The sequence below is a fragment of the Micropterus salmoides genome, unplaced genomic scaffold (genome assembly GCF_014851395.1).
Source record: "Micropterus salmoides isolate LMB-PRFRI ecotype aquatic unplaced genomic scaffold, ASM1485139v1 Ms_hic_scaffold_16, whole genome shotgun sequence".
Classification (NCBI taxonomy): Eukaryota; Metazoa; Chordata; class Actinopteri; order Centrarchiformes; family Centrarchidae; genus Micropterus; species Micropterus salmoides.
The window spans coordinates 20329658-20352193 of NW_024040707.1; the positions used below are offsets into that span (position 1 = coordinate 20329658).

General features: G+C 41.9%; 2 protein-coding genes across 2 annotated transcripts in view; one reads left to right on the forward strand and one right to left on the reverse strand.

Moving 5' to 3' along the window:
- Positions 1–2124, forward strand: part of samd11 (sterile alpha motif domain containing 11) — a 53304-nt gene extending 51180 nt beyond the window's left edge. The window contains 2 exon segments of the mRNA XM_038722796.1: positions 26–136; positions 377–2124. Of these exon segments, the coding sequence (XP_038578724.1) occupies positions 26–136; positions 377–655 (390 nt within the window). The 3' untranslated portion in view covers positions 656–2124.
- Positions 2125–3043: 919 nt separating this feature from the next.
- On the reverse strand, positions 3044–22469 carry noc2l (NOC2-like nucleolar associated transcriptional repressor). The gene is made up of 18 exons (XM_038722797.1): positions 22328–22469; positions 21763–21906; positions 21448–21631; positions 21121–21364; positions 19682–19772; positions 19501–19579; positions 19194–19304; positions 18985–19098; positions 17206–17394; positions 16017–16156; positions 15073–15184; positions 12952–13065; positions 11673–11774; positions 11253–11396; positions 6585–6698; positions 6243–6378; positions 4307–4399; positions 3044–3424 (listed from the first exon to the last, which is right to left on the reverse strand). Exons 1-18 carry the CDS (start codon positions 22345–22347, stop codon positions 3300–3302), a joined length of 2256 nt encoding a protein of 751 aa, XP_038578725.1. The 5' UTR covers positions 22348–22469; the 3' UTR covers positions 3044–3299.
- Between the last annotated feature and the right edge of the window lie 67 nt (positions 22470–22536).

The window sequence follows — 22536 nt, forward strand, 5'->3', positions numbered from 1 at the left end:
GCTGAAGCGGCTGTGTCTCTGCCAGGTGTTTCGGGAGCAGGCCATTGATGGAGAGACATTACCGCTGCTCACTGAGGAGCACCTGCTCAACACCATGGGACTAAAGCTGGGGCCTGCGCTCAAGATCCGCACACAGGTACACACACACCACAGACCTGCGTGTGTGTTTGCGTGTGATCAAGTGGACTTGTGTGTCTGAATGAGTTTCTGTCCATAGGCCCAAGACAAACTGCTAGCGTAGCATAGACTATTCCCCTTAAAGTAGCCAGCCCCAAAGACTACAGCCTCTCTTCTTCTCTCTCTAACAGCATTAGTCCATTATGCATTACTCGACAGGCTGTTCTGACAGTCTTATGGTCTCCTCTCCACTCCTCAGGTGGCGCGGCGTGTTGGCAGACTTTTCTACATGACTGGATTCCCGCTGGCGTTCCCGTTTCCGCCTTCTGCCATACTGCGCCCCCCAGAGCGGGATCGGGACCCTCTGACCACGCCATCTGACACCCCTTTGCCCTCGTCTCTGTCACTGCCCCACAGACCCACCTCCACCAGCAGCAGCTCCTCTCCTTTCAGCGGGCCCACCCCAGGGTGCTCTTCCCCCAAGCAGGAAAACGGCTCCATGGTGGTGGGAAGATACGAGGCCAAAACTCCTTCGTAGGAGTGGACAGGCAGGGGTGAGGAGGACAGACCTGCGTCTAACTAACCAGAGGGGGGTGGGGGGGTGGGGGGCAGAGAGATTGACTCCCCCACCTTGGGACCTTTACGCTGAAATTTATGGGAAAATATTGGACTGGAATAAAAGACAACTGGACGATATGGACCATATCCGACAAACAAATCAGCATCTGAGTTCCTCTGCAGTGGCTGTAGCCGAGCAGAATCCAAACAAACTGGGTTGGAAGGGAGACGTGAAGAGACAGAGGAAGAGAAAAAGGAGGAAAAGGAGACAGCTGGTCACAGACAGCCTGCCAAAAAAAAAAAAAAAAATAAAGGGAGCAAAGCCCTGCCACAAATGCAACATTCTTGCAAGTTAGACAGTCAGACGCTAGCGGAAACTCTTCCTTCCTTCCTGGGCTGGAGGAAGCTCGGCTCACTCTCTTGTCTCCGTCTCTGACTGCTCTCACCACAAGCCCTGCAGAACACAGGAATTAAAAAGAGACGCCTCTCCCCCTTTTTCTCTCCCTTCCTTCTCCTTGCCTGTTTCCCGAGGCCAAACGTCTTTTTTAGATGCTGGAGTTGAAGCATATGCTGAGCAGCACCAGATCTGACCAGCTCCCTCTTTATCACTGCAACTATGCATTCCACTGTCCCGATACCAAAGATGACCGGATGTGTGGAATTGTCTACTTCTTTTTGCATTATTGGTCTCAGAGAAAGACTGGTCCAACAGGGAAATGCTAGGCTAGTGCCTCAGATGGTGGGACTTGTAATTGAGGTGACACAGGTAGAGCTGTCATTTACTGACAAACAGACGCTTAAAAATGTTGGTGAAACCGAGAAGCCTCAATGGCGGCCATGATGTGTACGACTTACGCCATTGTACACTTGTGTTGTGACTACTGTGGGAGGTAGGAAAACCATGCAAAATTGTACAGAATCATGCTTAAGGTGAAAATATCCTGAAGGTTACACATACGTGGTACTTTTACTTTTTGTTAAATGTAGTTGCACGAATAAGGTTTTTGTTACTGAAAAATGTGACTTGCTGAACTTTGGTGGTACTTTTGTTCATACTTTGTTTTGTTCTGCAATTTTTTTTTTTTTCAAAAAAAGTGTAATATTAAGACGCTCCAATCTTGAATGCTACTTCAGCATATAAATATGAGGAAAAAGATATTTATAGGACTTTTGATGTAGTAGATAAAGATTATGATATGTATTATTATAATTAGCCCTTACAATGGATTCCAAAGATACTTTTACTTTTTTTTCCTCTTGGTTGCAGGGAAAAGAAAGGCACAAAGCTCTTAATGCAAATGTTTTTGAATTTGTTATGGATTTTTTTTTTTTTTTTTTTTTTTTAACTACACAAGCAATTAAAGAATGGTCTCTAGATTTCCCTTCAAAAGTTTTGTCTTCATCCTATTTTTCTATTCACCACACAGGTGAAATAAATCTTAAGAAATTCCTCTGCTTTCTCTTGAGTTCCTGCGTCAAAAAACTTGTATACGCCTTTTCCTCCTCAGGTGTTTGTGGTTCTTCTGTAAAAACGTGCAGAGGGAGAATGTGTGTGAAGGGGAGGTGACCCATGGGGGTCACAGTTCAGGTCACCACTAGCTGTCAAGAGTGTGAGGTTCAGCCGCAGGCCAAGGCCTCCCTTGCCTGTGGGGATAAACCTGACACCCCCCCCCCCCACACACACACACAGAGGACCAGAACCAGCCCCCACTCACTCTTACCTTCCTCCTTCAAAGAGTTTACACTGAAGCAGTACGTCTACACAATCTACTGGGACTTCGCATTGCTTTAGGCTGGGCCTCTGCACCAGAAGGTTCTATATTCACTGAAAAAGACTACAGAAGAAATGTGATGACACAATTGTTTCTCAAGTCAGATTTTCATTGTGGCATTTAAATCCATGTCATACAACTCATCTGGCCTGCATTGTACACCAGTGAATGCATGCTATAATTGCTCACCAAACAAAAGGCCATTATCACCTTTAGTTTGGCGGTGAATGCTGCCGAAATGTGTAGTGAAGCCAAGAAAAAAATAAGGGGAGAAGTTGGTAGGAGGAAAGTGGTGTCTGTGCACTTGAATACACAGACAGAAAAGACAGTGGTCTGGGTGGGGGTGGGTGAGGAGTTGGCACAGAAACAGACCAGCCTGTGTTGCTGCTCTACCACCTGGGCAGAGAGTCTTGGCACAGCATCACACGCCACCCTGCCAGCCTGGCACAGCACTGCTGCCTCAGGGCTCAACACTCTCTGTACCCCCACCTCCCCTTTTGGCCGGCTCGATGAGGCTCGTAGCACTCTCCAAATAGCCCGTCCTCACAAAGCCTGAGGGTATCTACAGGTGTGCACATGTACGGAGACACAAATGACTCTGTTCAGGTGCACTCGTGCATCAACATGCACGTACACGCTTCAATTAATTAGCATATTTAAAAAAAGCGAATTTTTTTACAATTTCAAAGTGTCAAAATTACATCAAGAACATGTTTTATTTTGTATTACTTCACCTGTACAGTACAAAGAAAATATCAAAAAGTCCAATATCATTGTAAGTTTAGATGGTTGGTAAAGCAGAGAGCACAAATGTCTCTCAGGTGAGCTTGAGTCTGTGTGCATCCATGAACCTCAGTCATCATCGGACAGCTCCAGGTCCTCCACCAGATCCTCGTCTCCTTCTGCCAGCTTTATCAGAGCAGAGGAGGACAGCGGCTGAGGAGCCTTGGAGGCTTCCCCTTCCTCCTCATCATCATCTAGAATACAGAAAACCTTATATTCAGCCACACGGGAACGTATGAATGGGCACACAAATTAATTTGATAGGACTAAATAAAAAAAATATATATACATACATACATACATACATACATACATACTACAGCGTTATAAACCATTTAATAAATGTTCATATTTAGTTTACAAATACTAAAAACAGAGGAGGTTAAAGTAAAATAATATTCTACTTGTCATTTTAAAACACTTAATAAAGCTACATTTGATATTGTGAAAATTAGAGCTGCGCCAGTTTGTTCATTTATACCTTTGGACCGACTTAACGGATATATTTCATGTTTTGGCAGTTAAAAACACTGTTTTATTTGACATCCCTTTAACACACTTTACAGGATAGATTTCTCTGGTCTGTTAAGTTGTATTTAAATTATTAATTTCGAGGAATTTAAAGAAGTCATTAGGTTATTAATTTGAAAGTTCGACTTACTCGTTTCAATATAAAAATTAAGGTCTGTGACTAATAACTTAATCACATTTTCATTATCTGTTTATGCGTCAACACATTTGATTAATCGACTTGTCTGTAAACAGAATCAATCAGAACACAGTGAAAGATGTCCCTGACAAGTTTCAAAGTCCAAAATGACATTCTCAAACTGCTTGTTTGTTCGACCAATTACTAAAATGATTCACACTGCAGCTCTACAAAAATTATCTAAAGTCTAATATCCATCAGCCTCTGCCTTAACAAGCCTGTAAAGACATGCACATAATATAGCAATACAGACTCTTCCGGATACTAAATGAATTAAACACAGCAGATAGCAACCTTTAAAATGTTTGAGAACAAAATATTTGTTACCTGAATGCTTCTTTTATTTGGACATTGATATTGTACCAACCTGAGTCTCCGCCCTCCATCCCCTCGTCATCGCTCATGTCAGACAGATCTTCAAGATCATCCTCCTCATCAGACCCACGGCTGCATTTTTTACCTGAGGGGAGACAGTAAAAAACATTACACTGCGTTGAATTGTGTCTAGTTTTACTTTCTTCAGACGTTCCTAAGTTTGCGTTGGTGCATCGCTGACGGCTGAGGACTTGGGAGACACCTATATGTGGGCCAGGCTTCAGAGGCAGCTGGAAGTGTCTATTTCCTCCTGAGATGGAACTGAGAGTCGATTACAGACGCCGCTGCTGCTGCACAAACACCCATGACAGTTTACTACCGGCAATTTCAGACATCTTGTGCTCACGGCCTAAATATAGCAAATGGAGATAGCAGGCAGGCTCCACAGCTACGATGATGATGGGAGAGTCGGTGTGTGCGCGCCGGTGTGGGTTTGTGTGCGACAGAGAGAAGCTGGGAGTTTGCCTGAATTTGTGTTTTGCTATACTTTAAGGTGTGTGTGTTTGTTGTCTAGCCAAAAGGGACAACTGGGGTCCACGGGCTTTGAAGTTGAGGTGTGATGAGAGGCTGGGGGCATGGAGGAAAGAGAAGCAAAACAGAGCTACTTCCTCTGTCTGCTACACTGCAGACACACACACACACACGCATTTCCAACAGTAAGTGCACATACACAGATAAACAACATCTATTAAAACATCAGGTAGTTCCTTTCCTATCTAAATTTAAGATGACAAACATACTCTCACCGTCTCCCATTCTTTGTTGCTCACATGGTGCTGGTAGACTTCGGTAATACCTAAGAGGTTGCCCCCAAATGACCTGGAAGACATATTACCCTCAACACACTGACACCACCACCGCAAACGCATCAATCTAAATCTACAGCCCCCTCCTATCACACTCCCCCTCTTTCCGGGAGTGTGAGAGACCACAGAGAGCTTTGGTGAGCTGCCCAAACGCTTTTGGCTCTTTAAGACTGGACGGGAAGGTGGTGGGTGTGCGTTTGTGTGCTATCATCGAGACGTGTGTGTGTGTGTGTGTGTGTGTGTGTGTGTGTGTGTGTGTGTGTGTGTGTGTGTGTGTGTTGTGAGGACATGCGGGGGCAGCTGCTTGAAGCCCACAGAGCCAGAAAGAGAGAGCGAGCAAGAGAGCTCAAATGGAAGAGAGAAAGAGGGCGAGAGGAGTGGGAGCGGCCACCTCTGGCTGTTCCACTGGGCTGGTTTGAATTAGGAACCCCCGCTGGGATCCAAGCCTGTACTTCCTGTCGGGGGGTTTCAGTTTGTGTGTGTGCGCCAGGGGTAGGAGGGGTGGAGGAAAGACGAACGAAAAGGGAGGGAGGGGTGGACAGAGAGTGAGAGGCGGAGGCCCGCCGCTTGCCGGCAGCTGCCCATCCGTTTGTGGGGACTCTCCCTACAATGAAGTCCAGATGCATATAAAAAAAAATAAAAATCCCCCTGCCGCCTACTCCTTTCCTCTGTGACCTTGTGGAGGGCTTTTGTCTGCCTGGAGCGTGTCCGAGTGCAAAGCTGTGAAAGCAAGGTTGTAGCTGCCTGTGACCTGTGGACGACCCAGAGAGAACGGGACACATAGGGGTTTAAGGAAGATCAGGACGACTGTTCCTTTCTGTGGAGAGAACACCGAAGTTTCTCTTAAGATTGATTTGGGAAGGACCCAGCCTCTGTGGATGTTTTAGTAACCCAGGACCTTGTGGTAACTGCTCTGCAGGTGATCTGCTTAATGTAGCCAAATTTATAAGATAGTGCCTGTTGCAGAAAAAGATAACAGCCCAGAAGTCAGACTGAACGGTCATCACCTCTTTAACTTTTGCACTATAGAAGACCAGGCTGTAAGAAAACACAGCCCCCTAGAGGCTCCTTAAGCAGGCCAATTTCTATGTGTGAGTGAAAAGTATGTGTGTGTCAGCTTGCCTTTGATTTTGAATCCTGCATCATCTTCGTCTGATTCGCTGTCAGACTGGAACAGATCCTTGAACTCCTTCTTGTCCTCCGTCTTCTTCTCCTGAATCTTCCTACGTTTGATCTCCGGGAGGTCCAGATCCTCCATCTTTACAAAACACAACAACAGCAGGGTAAATCCGCAAAGCCGCTTTCATGGTGTTAATGACGATTATCATGACCATCAAATTATTGTTCTGCCAATAAAATAGTCCACTATACAGAATGCTTGTTTCATGATTTATGTAACACATTCATAAAGAAAGAGCCAGAAGTGATTCATGATGACTGAGTGGGATGAGGCAAGATAGTTACCCTTTCTTTGCCAGATATCTCCAGTTGGATTTCCTTCTCCCTCAACTTCTTCCACTGGCTGTAGTACCTGCTGAGTGGAGTCCCCTCCTCCTGGATCTGCTTTTCCCAAGCCGCCTGACAAAGATGAAAGTTTTTGTTGAAGAATGTTATACAGAGGTGTGGGTGTATTGTGCTAAATAATTAGCTGATGTGTGCCTGAGCTTATTGATAAACATTAATATTGAGGGTAATAATTTTCCAGACTCTGTTAAGAGACGCATTTGAGGTGCATTCAGGTTCTAAAATGTTCTTATTATGTAGGTCTGGGCGATATGGCCAAAAATGTTATTAAGAGAAAAGTTTAATGTCTTTCACTATAAGTATGAAATCGAGTTTAAAGGCTGATTCTTGTTCCAGAGAGAAAATTTAAGAAACCTGTTGGTTAATTGTTGCCTAAACTATTCTTTATGGTCAACACTTCAGGCCAAACAGTCGATCACTGAGGCAGAACATTCAAAACAATTATAAAATCTTTGACAACAAATATGCATGAGTAAAATTAAGTAAAAACTTTTCCGTCTTCAACAAAATAATCTTAATAAAAAATTAAGTCCTAATTCGTGTATGATTGAAGTGAATAAAAAACATTTATTTTAATATTTATTGAACATTTGTGATATTGTTATTGAAAAAAATTATACTGCATTAATAATTTTTATTATTTTATTATCCAGCCCTGTTACTATGTGTGGATTTTCCACCACAATTTCACATCAATTGACTAGGAGATAGAGATGGACAGACGAGACTGCGATGAGAGTCAGAAGATGCAGTAAACAGATAGATTGAAGATGATAGGAGAGACCAGCGGATCTTCTCCAGCCCCTAAAGGTCTTTGTGGATGATATTGATTAGGCCAAATCACATTATCTGACCAACAAATCCAATAGAGCAAACAGAGTGCGTCCTCCTGCGCCCGTTAGCACATAAGACATTTACCATAATTTGCTATGTGGATATTAAGATGGGTGACATGTATGTACAAAAAAAAAAAAACAGGATAAGAAAACTGAACTGGAAAAGCTACTTCTGACTTCAGCCTGGACTCAGATAAACAAAATATTTCCACATACAGGCGGCAGAGAAAGACAGGACGCATAAGACTGCGACCTGGATGGAGGCAGGGCATCATTAATTAGGCTAGCTCTCAGTTTGGGTGACATGTCAGTGGGGGTCTGGTGGCCGGAGGGGGGCCGTGGCCTTTTCCGCAGCAGCAGCAGCAGGGCTGTCCTCTCTCCTTCGCCTGCGGTGACACCTCCACTGCTGCCACCATGCCAGGGAGTGGATGCCATGGCGACAGGACCTGGCACGGCTGTGTTGCCTTACTGTGTGTGTGTGTGTGTGTGTGTGTGTGCTAAATTACACAGAGACCATCCTCTTCAATTTCATCTTTAAACGCTCTTAAATATTAATCAGCAGTACGTGTCAAGACTCTCAGCAGCAGCAAAGCCACATAAAAGCATGTATGTGTGGACAGTAGCATACAGAGAGCAAGTCAATACAGAAAACACAGTAATGTAATGGCTGCTCATTAAGGCAGAGGCGCCTCTGGTTCAAAAGCCCATAAGAGCTTCCAATAACCACAGGGTCATTCTTAACCAGACTCAGAGTTTATACAGGGAAGTGTTCTCCATTATCAGCTGCTGACTGCAGGGTTTGACAGTCAGGACTGTTGAAAGGCCTGCAGCCTCCGGTTCAGCTGGACAACAGCCCAAAAGAAAAGCTTGTAGTCTTATTTTATGCCATCCGTTGAAAAGTTCTCTTTGCCAAGCAACATAAACACACTGTTCTGTTTTTAATGCTTCTTGAAAACATTCAGAGAAGACACCACTTACGAGTTAGTGCTGAACGAAACAGACACACCTAAACGATCACAATAAAAAAAAATTAAGCCTTGTACTGTTGTGGAATCAGCGGTTATATTTAGCAGAGAACTGAGTCAAACGTGTACTGATTATGAAAGAATTCCAAGTCAAATGTATTGAGCTGCTTGATTGTTGACCGACGTCAATTATTGTAAACACCAACCATACCCACGACAGCAGCTGACACCATCTAGCTAAAAACTGACAGTGACAACAGACAACTCATCATTAGGTCTGATTCATGATTTACCAAGAGGCATAGATGGACAGACTTCCAATCATAATTTCCAATTTGAGTTTTTTTTGATCGCTTTATACTTCAGTTACTGTGAATATATTTATGTTACATTTACCATCAGTTTTGAGGTATCACCTATACATAAAAGTCAATCAATACTTTAGAGTAAACTCAAGTGTCTTATTTACTCAAAGACTAAAATTCCAAATTAAATGTTTCAAAGCAGAGTAATTAGAATATAATAAAAACATTTTTCCTGACCTTTTAACTAAACTGCAACAGGAAAAGAAACAGTGATGTGAGCAAATGAGTGGCGCTCACCTGACGAATAGAATGTCTAACAGGACGGTGCTGTAATATTTCAACATAGTCTGGGCTTGATGTGCTATATTATCTGTGCTCACACAGCCTTGTCATTCATTCACACACACACACACACACACACACACACACACACACACAGACAGACAATAGTTTGAAGCCCTTGAAATGCATGAAGCAAGTAGATTGCAAGAGGGCTAATAAAATGAACTAATAAAACTACTTGCAGCAAATGATAATGGAATAACTTGGCCCAGTGTAATAAAACTGTTGCTCTCAATTTGTAGGAAAAAAACCCAAAAAACAATAAAACCCACAGTCATGAAAATACACATTGCTGAATGACCCCCACTAGATATTATTGAATCTTGAGCAAATAATTCACAACTGTCTTCCATAATCACAAAACAGATGAATCCACACAGGTTTTTACAAATGCCTGATTTCTATCTTCGTCCATCTATAAGTGACTGAAGTGTCTGTTTTTGTTACCATTTTTAAAAAAATAATTTAACAAAAGGTCATTAAAGGGGCTAAATGAAGTTTTTTTGTTGAAGTGAAACCCATTTTTTCTCAGCACAAAAGAGACACCAGCAAAAACTACACAACAAAGTACAGCCCGACGAACTTATCGCTGCGCAGATATTATCGGCCGACATGAGGTTATTGCAGAAATATCGGTATCAGCGTTTAGAACATTTATTTTTAACTATTAAAAAAGAAACGTAGAGTCCGATCCTTCCCTCATGTCATAAGTGTTGCATAGTTTGTCCACCAGAGGGCACTCTGCACCTCCCCTGTCAACACTGCGGCACCACAAAACAATCAGCCGACCGGAGTCTACCAGAGCATGCAGAAACAATGATTCAGAGTGGCTGTATTATCGTGAGTTGGTCATTCTTTACGTGAAATACATGACTCAATAATAAAATAGACCCCATCACTTCTCTCCTGAAAACATTCATGAATTGCTAATACTCCCGTTTTCATTTCCCTCTCTCGGCTTCCTCCTGGGTCACAGCAGTTGGTTTAATGTTACAGTAGGTGGGTGGTGGAGGCTATGCTGTCAGACTTTATTGCAGATTTATTTCTGAAACAGTGTGGCAGTTCTAGCAAACGGTCCTCTCATTTCTTCCTCGTTCATCTCTTCTAAATATTCTCTAACATCACTTACAGCACATTGCTAAATTAGATTAGCCACAGCGTTAGTTAACGCAATGTTTATCAGCGGAAGAGCACTAATGAGTGGTTAAACTATAGTGTTTACCATCTTTTAAATTGTCATTTTAACCGTTACTCAGGTACACATCTTCTTTACCATCAGTAACTTATGTGACCCACATAATATACAATATACACTGCAACATATCTGTTAAGTACAACACAGAGGAAGAAACATCCACTACAGTAACGTTGCTTACTGCGGTCTAACTGGTATTCTAAGTGTGGCAACAATCTCATAATATTCAGTCTAGCTCACTAACTGTTTCATCCAATACATTTAGCTGTGCTCACATTGCTGTGCCTCTTGTGAAAGATACACAAACAGTTATTGAAAAGGGGCAGGTGAGCTAACGCCGATGTATGACGTCGGCTAAATGTAGTCAGTGGTTATCATGTAACGAGCATGGATTAGTTCAACCTCAAGCTGATAAAAATATTACTTTAACGTTGCAGATGGGAGTTATAAGTTTCCAGCATGTTGTGTGAAGCTGTCTCCCGGTGTTTCGGTCTCTGTGTGTCCGGACATGCTCGCTCATGAGTTCAAGCATGCTAATGAGCACACACACACTGTGTTGCAATCTGAAAACCGCACCGCTAGTGGCCGCTGAAAACTATATATTGCTCCTTTAAGTCATCATGTGATGGTGTGACGTTTTTACACCACCTATCCATTTATAAACACCAACTACACTACATTTAAAACCTATTTAGAGTGCATTACATTTTGACATGTTATACATGATTTTAGACTCACTTTTATGATTAAGTGTTTTGATGGAAGAGCGACTGACTGCCTGCATTTACAACTCATTTTCAAATGAGCTTAATTAACATTAGGGAACAGAAGAGCCAAACTGCCAAGAAATACAAATGGATGGAAGAGGTAAAATGAGGACTCTGGAAACGCAGCCTGTAATATCAGGACAAGACAGTCTTCCCCTGCCCTCTGTCTGTCTTTCACAAACACACACACTCACTCACCACAGCAGTGGCATCAGCCACTCCGAAAGCAGCCTTCTGTCTCCGTCCTGTGATGTGGCTGCTGTTCTCCTGTACCTTCTCCAGCAGCTGGCGCACCGGCTTGCAGTAATTGGCCACTTTGCATTCCTTCAGGAACGCTTTCAGCTGCGGGGACATGGAAGGGGAGTATGAGAAAGAAGGAACCAGTGTAAAAGGATCATCCAGAGAAGAGGAGGGTTTGTGGTGGTTTCCCCTGAGGGGAGCAGATTCATCCTGGCAGATCCAGAATCATCTCTTCAGACAAGTTTTAAATTCTGGGAATAATGCTCAGTGTAACACGTGTGTGTGTGTCGTGTAAAATTAAAAGTATATATATTCATATAATTTCCCAGACCTAGATCCCTCGAACCCATTCCAGAATCAGTTTAAAGGTCGTGTTACCTGAATGATGGTGGGCAAGGCGAGCTCAGGGAAGCCGATGGAGCTGGCTTGAGTGTGGAAGTACTCCAGTATCAGGTCATACAGCTGATCAATCAACCCGTCCTAAAATGCAGCAGAACAGCACGATTCACAAGGAATATTCAGATCATCATTTTACTCTTTGCAACTACATTCAGTGCAAAATTATGGAGACCGAAACACATGAAGACTGATACATATTTCACTTGTTACAAAAGAATCATGATTAACAGCTTAGCCTAGCCTGTCAGACATCTGAATCTCTGCCCACGTCTCTGATTTGTGAGACCGACACAGCCGTACAAGTCCACGTACAGAAATGACAACTCTAACCAAAATGAATTAAGTTAAATGAAATGGCAATTCACTGCGATTATCGGGCTAAGTTTAGCCTAGCTGTCACACAATCCATCACGTGAATTCCGTCACCTATGGCTTTTCAGCAGAGATTCAGATTACTCTACAGATAATGCACTAGGAAATAACATGCCTAGTCGAACAAACACTGTTTAAAATATTGCTTGTGTAGCATTAGTGGGCCAGTCTATAAAAGCCAAATGTGGTACTTGCTCCATCATTGCACAAACACTAGAAGACTAGAGTAAAAAGTTCACATCTGTTCACTAAGGATGGACCTGACATTTTATGAAGCCATAGCATGTACTGTAATTTAATATAAAATTCATTCACATGTAGTAAAAAAAACAAAAAAAAACAATTTCACTAGAGTATGCAAACACATTATCAACAGATTAGATGCTTAGATGCTTAGTTGAATCTCTGGGAATACAAATACAATGCAGCCTAATAATACACACGTCTGTTGTGAAGGTACGAGGCAGGGGCTTGTTGTAGCTGCCCAGGTGACAGCAGTGAAAACAGCCCTAGTGAGCGGAGTGCGAGGGATAATCCCAGAGGGCCGTGCAGCAATCCTCTTGGCTGCAGTGCTGAGCGTGGTGACTGAAGGCCAGTTTTAGAGACCTGACAAGAGGCTTTCAGCGCTGCCCTCAATCCCCTTATGCACACACGCAGGCTAACACATAGTGTCGGGGAGCAGCGTGAAAATAACATTAACAAAGACTTGAACCGCTATCCAAATCTGATCACTCTCAAAGCAAGCGAACATCAGCAGAGCCAACACAAACAGGGGCACACACGGGTAGTGTCACACCAAATACCCTTCTCAAACTGTGGAGAAACTACAGTGCTGAACGAACGAACTTGTCTGTCCCCACAAATTGTGGATCACAGTGATACCTACCTTGTAGGCTTTCTCCATTAGGTTGACCTTGCTAAGCTTCAGGATGACTGCAAAGTTGATGGGTTTCTTGCTCATTCTCCCTGGTTTCTTGTTGAAGTCCACCTGCTGGAAGATCTGTAAAGGAAAGGCATAAACTGGCAATATTGAACTTGATCCAACTGCTCAGAAATGCTAATTTTATCGATACAACAGTTCAATGCATTCTATCTTCAGAGCACAGAGTAGTATATGGACCCAGAAGGCAAAGCAAATACAAAACATATGGGCAGCATTTTACCTGATAACCTTTGTTTATTGTTCTTCATTCAGCTGCATCATCATCATTTTTTGTGTTCTTTTGAATTTTAAAAAATGAAGTTATTTGGATGACTCTCCTTATGATCACTGGCCAATTATCCAAATCACAACACACCCCATACTGAAGAAATCTATGAAATAGTCAAGCTAATGGCTAAAAAGGTCAAAACCAGTCAGTAAGTAATAAGCCATGTAACTAATACTCTTTTTATTATATTGCTCCTGCTCCCACATGCTAGAGTGTCTAAAGTTAGGTTTTATAAACATTTAGTAAATCTAAATGTTTCTTCTTCTGAGACTCACTTTATCATAAGTTCAACATAAAGAACCGAAGAAAACAACCACAAGTACAGTAATATTTCATCAGCTATATGTTTGTAGTGGTCTTCAGTTATCACAATGAGAAGTCTATACAGTTCATTTTACATAGTGCAGTGTTACTTAGATGACACAGTTCTATCTTAGTCTGTGAAAGTACATTCTAGCCAAAGTGTGGGCTATTTGTCTACAAGCTTTAGCTTTCACATCTGCCCACAGTGCGCAAGTGAATTCTGTCTTGTATTTGTGTATCAAGCTATTTCTGACTCCCTGTATCTCTATGTATTTCTGTGTGTTTGCGTGTGTGTGTGCATGTGGTCGTTAATGTGCTCAGTGTGCGAAGCAGAGCAACGCTCCTGGCCGGTGCTGTCTGTACAAACATAGGATGTGGTGGCGGTCTGCGGGGGAGCCAGGGGGAAGTGGGAAGGCATGGGCCAACCCTGGTGCATGCACGCACACACACACACACACACACACGCGCACACGCACGCACAGCTACTGAAGCAGGAAGCTCCAAATCATACACCCCCCTTGGAGATGCGAGAACACACACACACACAGGAACAGACACACAGGAGGAAGGGGCTGCTTCTGCTGCTCTAATTAAAACAGTAGCAGCGTACCTCAGCCTGCCTTTAACAGTGCTTTAACAAGGGGAACAGTAAAGGAGAAAAAATAAAAAGACAGAAAATATCGTGCGTCACAAATAAACACGTTTTGCTGTTAGGGGAGTGGGCTCTCAGTGTGCAGGGGAAAAGAGGTGGGGAGTGGGGCATAGGCAGAGAGGATGTGGTCTGCACAGCGTGTTAAGACCAGAGTGTAAACCACAACCGTGCCTTTATCGCTTCGGTCAAACTGCTGCATGCACGCACACACACACACACACACACACACACGTTTACTAACAAACACACACAGAACAGGCATGCGCTGACCACTCCCAGCGGGCAAGAGCTAGTTGCTGTCGCCGGCACACTGCTCTCCTCCGCCACACCACAACACCGCCCCACAGCATGCATAAGCACTTGCACACATTCGCGCGCACACACACAAGACACACCGCACAGTCACGTGCTTAACACCTGACCCGGAGAAAATGTTGTCAGTTGGTGACCTATGATTGGTCTGATAACAAAGGTGTCTCTCTCACACACACACACAGTCCTACTCTTCGATGTGTTTCCTCCTAAGCTCCTTCAGTTGTGGCCGTTGAGACCAACATGCATTTCATACACCACTGATGTTTTTCCACAGCAAACCACCGACGGAACATTTCATCATATCTACCTTTTCATTGTTTCCATTTGTGACAAAGACAACCAACTGACTTGTTGTTTATTCTGCATAATTTAATAACCTGTTTGAGGTCTTTTAGTTCAGAGCACTGATGTGTGAAACACTTTAAACTGCTAGAAACTTGACATCTGCACAGACTGCATTTGATCCCGTCAAATCCACATTTATACCTTGTCCCCGTTGGTTACTGGAGACAGAGTGAAATTTTACCTCCACAAGGAAAGGCAGAACAGGTACATATGTGTTGGTGCTGCTAGACAGCAGGGTGAGGGCTCTGCAACAGTGCATCCTCAGGGGGTAATATTTTGATGTGGGCACCAGTCTGTTTGAAAAGAGAAAACAGTGGTCAATGTCTCCACCTGCTGTTGGCAAAAGGAAACATCGTTGGTTCACACAAACAACTGATATAATGGTATACTGTATGTAAATACCAGACAGCAACTGGATGACATATTTGGGGGACGACACCACTATGGCTATCTGTGACTCCAAAAACTCAGTATTGCTCAGTATGAAATGTAGGTAGACACAGATTTTGTCCCATACAAAATACCCAAGTAGTCAGTTATGACTACAAAATTGAAAACTAAAAAAAATTGCCAAACACTTAATTGTTCCAGCTTGTTGAATGTGAGGATTTGCTGGTTTCCCTTGTCTTACGTTACAGTACATCATATATATCTTTGGGTCTGTTCGTTTGAAAACAAAGCAAGCAATTTGAAGACATCAACTTGGGCTCCACGCAGTTGTCAAGTGCATTGGGATCACCATTTTTATAGACCAAACTATTATTAAATCGATAATGAAAATAACTGTTTGTTGCAGTCCTATTTTTCTTTTCTTTTTTTAAACCTCAAACTCAACAGAAATCAAAAGCTATCCAATGCCTTGAAAATCAATTAACATTTTTATAAACCATGGCTTGGAAATTATTTCCACTAATTACAATAAATACAGAACTCTACCTGAAATTGCCTCAACAAATAGCTGACTGCTAGAGCTTAAACACTCTATAGTGGATTACATGAGTTATTGAAGTAACAGAATTACCTCTGAAAATCTCAACTTCTTGAAAATTCTTATTGCATATTGTTTAACCTCTACATGAAAGTTTAAAATAACTAAGTACTAAAACTGCATTTAGATAAACTCACTTGATGGTGCCAATTATGACTTGGCAGAGTGGATAGATGAGAGGTTGGAGTACATCACTGGGGTGCAAGGTGCTGAGGACTCGACACCAGAGGTACAGACAGTGCATGTACTGCCAGTTATACACTGACTGGTACGTTTCCTACAGAACACACACAAAAGAACAGTCAGTGTTTTATTTTGGGTGCTTAAAAATGATGTGAAGCTCTAGAACAGCATAACAGTCTTATATCGGGCCAAATTTTTTTTCAAGCCGTTACATGGCGGGCCAGAACAAAGTCTTTGTATTCTTATGTGCACGTTTAGCTCAGTCGGTACTGTGCGGGACTCCTGTTTGGAAGGTTGTAAGATCTATTCAGACCAACAGCGGGTATTTTTTTCCTCCCTTGTTATACAAATTGATTATAAGGACACTTTTGCACATTCTCACAATAAATCAAGCGCTGCAGTTTGTGCGCATCCCATCATTTGATCCGCATTCATAAACCTATGGACGCTTATTTTCATTTCCCTGAGGAAATTCAGGGGAATCCAATCACACGTTTACTGAAGGCTTTTTCAGAGGTGTGTCAAGTAAGCCAGAGTCTCTTTTCAATGTCGTTCAGAACTCTTCAAAGTAAAAGCTCTGACTAAACTTGTCATAAAGCATTGCTGCACAAAAAGTTCTCACGCTTTTATTTTGGAAGCACAATTATTTAAGAGGAAGTGATTGTGTGAGTAACTATAGCTGTCAGCTGAGATCTATTCCAGCACCAGCCAGCATCAATTTTTTTATTTTTTATTTTTCTGCTATCAAAGCAATCTGGCCACGGGACAGATATTATTTCTGGCGGGCCGTTTCTGGCCCGCGGTCCGCCTATTGTCGTTCTCTAGAAGAACTGAACTCTTAGTGTTTATTCAGTTATGTGCTTATTTTTTGCAATGTGTTAGCAGTATAACAAGCAGAAGTCAAAATCATCAGGCTGGTGTGTTGAACATTAACATACCAGAAAATAGCTTGTGCTCTATTTAACTATAGTGGAGACCAAGTCGATAGATTTGATTTTTTATTTTACTCAAAGAAGAAGAATATGAGAATAACTCTTAAATCACTCATCATAAAATTCTTCCAAGACCTTGATATATCTAAGTGCGTCTCTTTATGAGCTTTCAAAAGCAGACCAACTCCCTGAGCAACAGTCAAAAACCAACCTTTTTCTTCATGGTCATGGCGTTCCTGAGGTGGATGGCCAGCTGTCGGATGTAGACGAAAGCATGTTGGTAAGAGGCTTGTGTGTCCAGGGAGTACATCTCTGTTAGAGTTCGCTGCATGAAGTTGATCATGGGCAGTGCATTGGGAGATGTGAACTTGCAGTTTTGTACGTAGGAAATGTACATTTGCTGCAAAAACAAAAAACAAAAAATACATTGTCTTTCAAGAAACTTCTCCAAGCTAATTCAAATCTATTTTATATCCAGGTTTGATGTGTGCCATTCTAATTCTATATTACTTAGCATTTACAGCGGTGTGAAAAAGTGTTTGCCCCTTCATGATTTTTTTTTTTGCATGTTCGTCACACTGAAATGTTTCAGAACAAACATATTGAAATATGAGACACAGATAACACAAGTAAACAAAATGCAGTTTTTAAATGAATGTTTTTATTATTAAGGGAGGAAAAAATCCAAACTTACAAGGCCCTGTGTGAAAAAGGGATTGCCCCCTGAACCTAATAACTGGTTGGGCCACCCTTAGCAGCAACAACTGCAATCATACGTTTGCAATAACTTGCAATGAGTCTTTTACGGCGCTGTTCTGCAGCGAGGAATTGTTGTAATTAAGCCACATTGGAGAGTTTTTGAGCCTTAACCGCTTTTTTCAGGTCATGCCACAACATTTCAATCGGATTCAGGTCAAGACTTTGATAAGGCCACTCCAAAGTCTTCATTTTGTTTTTATTAAGCCATTCTGAGGTGGACTTGCTGGTGTGTTTTTGATCATTGTCATGCTGCAGAACCCAAGTGCGCTTTAGCTTGAAGTCACGAACAGATGGCCGGACATTCTCCTTCAGGATTTTTTGGTAGACAGCCGAATTCATAGTTCCATTTACCACAGAAAGTCTTCCAGATCCTGAAGCAGCAAAAGAGCCTCAGACCATCACACTAGCACCACTATATTTTACTGTTGGTATGATGTTCCTTTTCTGAAATGCTGTGTTACTTTTATGCCAGACGGAATGGGACACGAAAGTCTTGGGGATTATCAAGCGGTTTTCTGGCCAAACTGAGACGAGCCTTTGTTCTTTTTGCTCAGCAGTGGCTTTTGTCTTGGAACTGTGCTCTTTCTTTTGGTGGAGTCATGAACACTGACCTTAACTGAGGCAAGTGAAACCTGCAGTTCTTTGGATGCTGTTGGGTTTTTTTGTCACTGTGCTCTTGGGGTAATTTTGGTCAGCTGGCCACTCCTGGGAAGGTTCACCACTGTTCAGTGTTTTCGCCATTTGTGGATAATGGCTCTCACTGTGGTTCACTGGAGTCCCAAAGTTTTAGAAGTGGCTTTATAACCTTTTCCAGACTGATAAGTCTCACTCCGTTTCTCATTTGTTCCTGAATTTCTTTGGATCCCAGCATGATATCTAGCTTTTGAGGATCTTTTGGTCTACTTCACTTTGTCAAGCAGGTCCTCTTTAATAGATTTCTTAATTGAGAACAGGTGTGGCAGTAATTTCTCTAGCCACACACAAGCATCAGGCCTGTGTGTGGCTAGAGAAATTAAACTCAGCTTTCTTAAGATGTGATAAACCACAGTTGATTTATGTTTTAATGGGGGGGCAATCACTTTTTCACACAGGGCCATTAAAAAACTGCATTGTGTTTACTTGTGTCATCTTTGTTTAATGTTTCAATATGTTTGACACTCTGAAACATTTCAGTGTGACAAAAAAGAAATTAGGAAGGGGGTAAACACTTTTTCACACCACTGTACCTCACCTTGAGAATAGGGTTAAGATATGTTTCCTGCTTGTGTCTGCAGATTTTGTTGAGGGCCAGGAAGGCGAGAACCCGACTCGTCTCTTCCCCCGTGCTCCACTGCTTCATCAGTTGCTGGGAACAAAGACATGAGATAGCTTATAAGCAAAACCATTTTGCAGTGAACAAGTATGACATCCCATTTTATTTTACAGTAACTTTCATCTTACCTTAACCAGGTGACGGCACTGTTTGGGTAGACAAAGGTAATAAGGTACGAGCTGGTTGGCGTGCCGCAGGACAGCGCTGATGACCGTAGCCTCTGTGAGACAGGATAACAGCTACAGATGAAGAGCGAGACAAAAGAGATGTTAGGAAAACCGTAGGTAATACAGGGATGTTTTTAGAACACAAAATAAGACATTTCTCTTCATCTACTGTATCTCATCCTGCCTACCTCACAAGAATCTATGAGGCAAAAATCATAGTGACAAAAGCGCAGACACAGAGGAGAGACACTTGACCAGTAAAACAAACCTGAACTACTCCACTGAGATACATCTTGATGTCGATCTGATTCTTCTGCCACTTTGGACTAGACGATGGGAGCACTAGCCTGAGAACAAAACAGGGGAAATGGAGTGAATCATCTTTCCACAGCTAGACTAAGACTAATCAACAGGAGATAAGATCCACAGATGTGACATCCACTTCATACTTTTTCTGGTCTTTCTCTGGCTTCAGGTTGAGCATCCTCTGCAGGGCCACATAAATATCTCTGATACAGAACAGGACCAAGGCGTTGAACACTGCAGACAGTATAGGGAAAAATGTGAAACAAACAGCAACAAAAAATAAATAAGTCAGTGAAACAGTGCTGTGTAGAGGTTGTAATTGAAACAAATTCCTCCTGTTTTTGGCACTGTGTCTGGTTACTTTTATTACCACTGCTGTTTTGTATTTTACGCACTGCTAGGTGAGTTTCTATTATGCTTTTATTAAAAGGTGAATATTATAGATAAATTCAATATCATGAATGTTCATGCTTGTCTCTTATGTGCAGGAACTCTTACTGTGTTAAAATGTATGAAACTGTGACAACACAAAGCCAATTTTAAACCGCATCCCTGTACCAATAATATTTACTGCAAACCTTTTAGAATTAGAAAGTGTATACTTTTTTTAAATTACAGCTATGAACTACATTTTGACAGCTACATAAACAACACTTCAGTATATCCTGAATGTGAGGCCTAAAAAAGTAACAGAAACTAGAACAAGGTGTCAAACATTAATACTTTTTGGGTAATGACCGAAATGTGTTTTTGATATCTATAAAATATTGAATGCTTGCATCAAACATCTGGGCATACTTATTTATTTTTGATCAGAGCGTACCTAAATTAAATCAAAATTTTGAAGTCTTGACTGCATTTTATTTTAAGCGTCTACAGTCGATATTATATGGAACAATGTATGGTCGTAGTGAAGCTACTGAAGATTGTCACCCAAATGTGCACCTCCCCTCAGCTTTAACAATCTGTAAAGTTAAGTGTCAGCTCATTGTTTCATTATCTGGCCCGCAACTTTACTGTTTTGTTTAACTCTCCCTTGTCCTCTAATGCATAATTTTCTACCACAGTTAGCAATTAGCCAGTGAACATACTGGACCATTTATTAGCGAAGAGCCTGATATTTCCCTCAGGAGTTGGTAGAGACCAAAAACAGAGGTAAAAGAGAGTCACTTACATTCCCAGCTGGCCATAAACACAAATGAACGATAATGTTTACCCAAGTGCTGGATATGAAAATAGGCAACTGCTTGCTATCATATTCGCTATATAAACCTAAAAGGTTATATATAAATGTTGTGTTCACAACTTGTTTTCACTGCCCCCAAGAAAAATAATCTATTGTTGAATAACTGAACGCCTGCTTGTATTAAGGCAATATTTAACAGAAGTTTGAAAAGCTTCTTTTGTTAAAAGAAACAAACAAAAGTTTTTTTTGTTTGTTTTTTTTAAGGAGGTTTCTCAAGGTATTGGTTTCAAGAAAATTGATATATTCAGCCAAAATAATGACAATTTAAATTCTCTATTGAAATGCTGCAGTTTGAATACACGTACTAGGCACCTCAAATCAAACACCATCTTCTACCTGAACTGTCAGCCACTTTGTATCGACACTGAGCCCCTCCTTCACCCTTGGTTGTAGCCACGGCAGCCTTAAAGGCCTGGGTGACTTCTCTGAAGAGACGAGGGGTGGGTTCCTTCTTCATAGCTGCTTTCCAGTCTTCAATCATTTTGTCTGTGACTTTGATAATCTCCACTGCCTTCTTGGATTTCTTCGAGGCTTTCTGACCCTCCTCATCATCTTCATCATCGTCACCAGAGCTGGCCTCCTACATGCAAAACACACCTATATGAAGATCTTTGTTTACATAAAATAAGTCATTGTCTACTCACACCTCGGCAGCTGACCTACCTCCAGTGCGGATGGCAATCTGTGGTACTTTTTCTCATCCTCATCCTCAGAGCTGTCTGTGTCATCAAAGTTTAGGAGCGTTTGGTCGTTCTGTTGCAGAAACTTGTAGAACTCTGGGTCTTTGTTCTTTAACCTGGACAGCTGGTCCTTATGCTCAGAGGCCTTGCCTTTCTTGTGTTCATCACTGTAAAGACAAATAAAAAGCAAAAAAAACCAAAGAGTTACTTGTCTGTCCTGGAGAGGTTTTGATGGTGTTATTACCATCACAAGAATAAAAACAATATGTAAATAATGCTACTACAGAAAAGGACTCACGTATTAGAGGTTGCAGATTTCAGACCTTTCTTCTTTTTATTGAGTCCATTCTGTCTGTAAGTCTCTTCTTCAGATTCATCTTCACCTGCAGAATCAAAAGCGCCTGACAGCAGGAACTCATCCAGACTGAGGTCTTCTAATTTCCTGCCAAAAAAACAATTCTGCAAATGAAATCAGGTGGCCAACATGTGGGGTGGGGGACTTTAAATGATGCATGGTCTAGTTTACAGTTCAGTTCAAACGCTTTGCTGTTTAGCTGTCAGCTTGTCAGTTAGCTTGCCATGTGTAAATGTATCCTTTCACATTTTTATTTTAAGAAGAAGAAAAGACTAAACATGTAGCTGGCGTTTTATTCAAGCTAGCTGCTTCCAAGAGCCCCCAATAGCGAGTTAGCTTTGATAGCATGGATAGCTAAGACACTATCGCACATACTGTTAGCTAAAACGAGTCTTGCAAACCCCACAAGTTCACAGACTGGACTGACAACACTTTAACTTATTAAAGCAACACGAATGTATCGTTAAAACTCTTAATATACAGCACAGACTAAAGAAAATAGACGTACCTTTTCTGTTTCCCTGCCATGCTGGATCCAAAACGTGATACCGTCCTACCTCAATACCCACAATCCCCCGGTGCAAAATGAAGGCTTTGGTTTTATGTTTCATGGGTGCCAAATCGTAAGCTATTAGTGTTTATAACTGTAATGAAATAAGCATACCTATTTTGACCCAACAGTGCAGGCATGTTTTGGCTTAGTTTTTGATAATAAGT

Bases quoted from the DNA above. Each gene is read 5' to 3' on its own strand.
- noc2l (XM_038722797.1), bottom strand. From the start codon at position 22,347: ATGGCAGGGAAACAGAAAAG. The intron at 19,099-19,193 runs GTAAGATGAAAG...CTTTGTTCCCAG, and splicing joins AGTGCCGTCACCTGGTTAAG to CAACTGATGAAGCAGTGGAG. The intron at 17,395-18,984 runs GTGAGGTACAGT...TTGTTTTTGCAG, and splicing joins ATCTTAACCCTATTCTCAAG to CAAATGTACATTTCCTACGT.